The sequence below is a fragment of the Corticium candelabrum genome, chromosome 2 (assembly GCF_963422355.1).
Source record: "Corticium candelabrum chromosome 2, ooCorCand1.1, whole genome shotgun sequence".
In the NCBI taxonomy this organism is placed as follows: Eukaryota; Metazoa; Porifera; class Homoscleromorpha; order Homosclerophorida; family Plakinidae; genus Corticium; species Corticium candelabrum.
Window position 1 is genome coordinate 8,821,059 of NC_085086.1, and position 5,000 is coordinate 8,826,058.

The following is a 5,000-nucleotide window of genomic DNA, read 5'->3' on the forward strand; positions in this document are numbered from 1 at the left end:
CAAGTAACTTTTGCTTTCATTGTCAACCCTCATTTGAGGTAACTGTTTACTGTGTGTGAGGTCTTTATCATTCTTGTTTAGTGTACCCTAACAGATCGATTTACAAAGTGTAACCACTCAACTGGAATAACAATATAAATTTCACGGTATGTAAGTACTCACAGGACTACTAGTATGCATAGTAAGCTGTACAAGCTCTCTTATCACCTCTGACTACAACAGTACATCCCATGATAAGTTCATACTCTGACAGCATTCCAATCAGTTCAGGTCTTCAGGCAGGTGTGACATGTCTTCCATATCCTACAGTGACTTTAGGGTGGATACTGTTAGCAAAGATCTGTACCCACTAGGCGTTCCTATGAATTTGCTGTGTTGTGCTAAAAGACAGTAATGCATATCACCTTGACCTAGTGACTATCCATGTGGCATGTGTTCCTATCACTCTATCATGACATTTATGTCAGTGACGACACCAATAAGTCTGACAATCATTAATTAAAGTTACTTCTTCTGTTTAAGATAAGATCTCGGTGGCTAATTAATATTAATAAAATGCCACGCTGTTATAAATTCCTGGGGAAACCCCCGAGGCAGACAACCATTCAATCGACTGACCGACAGGTAGACAGATAGACAGAGAGATATACAAACAGACAGACAGACAGACACACAAACAGATGACCAAATGATTGACCAACAAACAGATGGACAGATAGACAGACGACCAATCAATCGACTGACCAACAGGTAGACAGACAGACAGACAGACAGAGATATATACAAACAGACAGACATATCGACAGACAACCAATCAATCGACCGACAAGCAGACATATGCACAAACGAAGACAGACAAACAGACAAACAAGACAAACAAACAGACAAACAAACAGACAAACAAGACAAACAAACAAGACAAACAGACAGACAGACAGACAGACAGTCAGGCAGACACACAGAAAAACAGACAGAAAGACAGATGATCAATTATTATTTATTTCTATTATCTATTTATTTATTATTTATTTACTTTATTCACTTTCTCGAATCCAATAAATTACTTATTTACGTTTGATCAATTCAAAAGCCAAAGAAACAGTAATAACCTCATATTTTGGATGTAGAGCAGCTAACAATACAAAAGGTATATAATGGTATATATATATATATATATATATATATATATATATATATATATATATATATATATATATATATATACACTAGGATACATGGCCCGTCCTTCCTACAGGCAAGATACTGTAGTGTTCTGACGGAAGAGATGCAGTCTGAGCGTGTTGACAGGTCACGTGTAATCTATGTTGCAAGGTCCCGGATGTGCTGAATGGATTCGAATCTTGCTCTTCTCGCTTCTTTCGGTAGAAATTGACACACTCCTTCCCCGTGTTGCGCTCAGTGAAGAAAACCTGTAGGTTGGATTCGGTCCAAATGCAATCAGAATTTGGAGAGAACTGCAAGCGCTACAACAGTAGCTTCAATCGGCAAGAGATATTCAATCGCTCGAAGCGTTGCGAAGGACAATGATACTTACAGTCTACACGGGACTGGTATGGGTGTGTGTTCGATTGAACTGGAGGTTGTAGCGTGTGCGTCGTTGAGAAATTTTATGTGGGGTCGACCCCTCGTAAGGAGACCCAGTGCTTTATTTTTTACGCAAACCTTCTCCTTCGTGTGCCGAGTGTGCGTGCCGATTTCGGTTGCAAACGGACAAAAGACGTGGCACCAAATGTGAAAACACACACACACACACACACACACACACACACACACACACACACACACACACACACACACACAGACACACACAGACACACAGACACCCAATTTGAGCTGTATATACTATATATATATATATATATATATATATAAATATATAATCAAATAAACGTATCTTGCTTCATCGACTATTGCCAGGTGACTTACCTGCAGATCTCACCACTCGGTTGCTCACTGTGTTGTTAGTTGATAACAACATTGGTATAGAAGAAACAGCAGCTTCATAGGTACAGCTGTGTAAGCCGACGACGATCTGACAAGCGTGGACTGTCCCGTTTTTGCATTTCTGCAAACAACAAGAACGTGTAACACACGTAGTCCTATGAGCTTCCGCTCTGTATGTCTGTCTACCAATTAGACTGCTGATCACCATGTCATCGATTGTCTGTCTACAGTAGTGGTTGCAAATTCAACTCTATGTGCTTGCCTGGAAGTTTCAGTTTGATGTCTGTCTGTGTGTCTGTCTGTCCATCTGTCTGTCTGTGTGTCTGATTGTCCATCTGTCTGTCTGTGTCTGTGTGTTTGTCTGTCTGTCTTTCTGTTTGTATGTCTGTCTGTCTTTCTGTCTGTTTATCTGTCTGTCAGTCTGTCTGTTTATCTGTCTGCCTGTCTTTCTGCCTGTGTGTTTGTCTGTCTGTCTGTCTTTCTGTTTGTCTTTCAGTCTGTATGTCTGTCTGTCTTTCTGTCTGTTTATCTGTCTGTCTTTCTGTCTGTCTGTCTGTTTATCTGTCTGTCTGTCTTTCTGCCTGTGTGTTTGTCTGTCTGTATGTCTGTCTGTCTTTCTGTCTTTCTGTCTGTTTATCTGTCTTTCTGTCTGTCTGTCTGATTATCTGTCTGTCTGTCTTTCTGCCTGTGTGTTTGTCTGTCTGTCTTTCTGCCTGTGTGTTTGTCTGTCTGTCTTTCTGTTTGTCTTTCTGCCTGTCTGTCTTTCTGTCTGTTTATCTGTCTGTCTGTCTGTCTGTCTGTCTGTCTGTTTATCTGTCTGTCTGTCTTTCTGCCTGTGTGTTTGTCTGTCTGTCTTTCTGTTTGTATTTCTGTCTGTTTATCTGTCTTTCTGTCTGTCTGTCTGTCTGATTATGTGTATGTCTGTCTTTCTGCCTGTGTGTCTGTCTGACAATATGTCTGACTGTCTGTGTGTCTGTCTGTCGATCTGTCTGACGATGTCTGTCTGTTGATCTGTCTGTCTATGTGCCTGTCTCTCAACCAGTCTGTCTGTCTGTCTGTTTGTCTCTCTGTGAATTGATTGCTTGTCTGTCGGTCTGTCTGGTTGTCTGTCAGTTTGTCTGTCCATCTGTTTATCTGTCTGCCTATAGATAAGTCAATCAACTGGTTGTCTGTCTGTCTGTTTGTCCGTCCAACTATCTGTCTGCCTGTCTGTCTGTCTTTCTGTCTGTCTGTCTGTCTTTCTGTCTGTCTCTCTGTGAATTGATTGGTTGTCTGTCAGTCCGTCTGTCCATCTGTTTATATGTCTGCCTATTGATGAATCAATCAACTGGTTGTCTGTCTGTCTGTTTGTCTGTCCAACTATCTGTCTGCCTGTCTGTATGTCTGTCTGTGTGTCTGTATGTTTCTCTGTCTGCCAAACAATTGGTAATCTTTCCATCTGTCTGTCCATCCGTCCATCCATCTGGCTGTCTGTTGGTTGGATCAATCTGTTGTCTGCCCATCTCTCTGTCTGTCAATTAATTGGTTGTTGCTCTATGAGTCTGTCCGTCCAGTAATCCATTCGTTGTCTGTCTATCTGTCTCTCTGTTTGTCCATCTGTCTGTCTGTCTGTCGATCGGTCAATCTGCCTGTCTGCCTATCTGTCTGTCCGTCCACATATCTGTCTGTCTGTCTGTCTGTCTGCAGACTGATTGACTGGCTGTCTATCTGTCTGCCCATCCATTCAGCTGTCTATCTGCCTGTCCATCCACATATCTGTGTGTCTGTCTGTCTGTCTATCTGTCTGTCTGCCCATCTATCTGTCTGTCTGCCGACCGATTGGCTATCTGTCTATCTGTCTGACATCCATCTGTCTGTCTATCTGCCTGTCCATCCACATAATCTGTGTGTCTGTCTGTCTGTCTGCCGACCGATTGGCTGTCTGTCTATCTGTCCGTCCGTCCATCCATCTGTCTGTCTGTCTGTCTGTCTGTCTGTCCGTCCATCCATCTGTCTGTGTGTCCATTTGTCTGTCTATCTGTCTGCCTATCTGTCTGTCTGTCCATCGATTTGTCTGTCCATCTATCTGACTGTCTATCTGTCAGTCCATCCATCCATCCGTCTGTCTATCTGTCTGTCCGTCCATCAGTCTGTCTGTTTGTCTATCGATTAATTTGTCATCTCTCTTTCTATTGTCCGTCCATCCATCCATTTGTCTGTCTGTCTGTGTTTGTCCATGATTACTAAAGCCACACTTACAAATGACACAATGCTCTGAAGTAATGTCCTATTGTGACAAGCAACTGCATTAGCGGACTTGTTTGCCTCTTCTCTCACACACACACGATAGCATAGCGGCTCTACTGCTACACACACACACACACACACACACACACACACCTCATTTCCACACGTTTAACAACTTAATGTTAATTTCTCACTCATAACTGGTTTCATCCATGACACCTCAACCTGCACCTTCTCTCTACTTGATGAATCTTCGAAGCCAAGAAGTCGAACGTTGTTTGGACTACCAGGTATCTCAGAACTTTCCTTCACACATTTCTTCGCTATTGAATAAGCTAATGCTAAATAAGAAAGAGATGAAGGCAAATGTTGAGGAAGAGAGAAATTGCAATGTATCAGTGTCATTGCAGGGTTCTAGCCAGGTTTTCACAAACACAAACAAACACACACACACACACACACACACACACACACACACACACAAACACAAACACACAGACAGACTGACAGACAGACAGACAGACAGACAGAGACGAAATACAAGCTGGTGACTATGGCAAACCAATTCATGATTCCAGCGGCTACCACCAAATCACTTGTAAAACTGGGGGTGGACCAGTCTGGACACACAATTCCATTATGTCTGTGTGGTCTGAGTGTTTGGCAAGCCTTCAAATACACCACAGGAAAGAACCAACAGGCAGGTATTCAACATCTGAAAGCCGTCTAGACGTCTGTGTTCGACACCGGAGCTGGCTCCAATGTAGAGTTGGACATAGCCTTAGCCCACCCGTGGAGTGCAGACATAT

General features: G+C 42.6%; 1 protein-coding gene across 2 annotated transcripts in view; it reads right to left on the reverse strand.

Annotated features, from left to right (window-relative positions):
* Window positions 1-5,000, reverse strand: part of LOC134198105 (uncharacterized) — a 23,817-nt gene that overhangs the window by 10,644 nt on the left and 8,173 nt on the right. For both annotated transcript variants that reach the window (XM_062667441.1, XM_062667440.1), the window contains exons 7-9: window positions 4,386-4,532; window positions 4,204-4,310; window positions 1,948-2,086 (exon numbers count right to left, since the gene is read on the reverse strand). In XM_062667441.1, coding sequence (XP_062523425.1) covers window positions 1,948-2,086; window positions 4,204-4,310; window positions 4,386-4,532 — 393 coding nt within the window. The remainder of the gene's footprint in view (window positions 1-1,947; window positions 2,087-4,203; window positions 4,311-4,385; window positions 4,533-5,000) is intronic.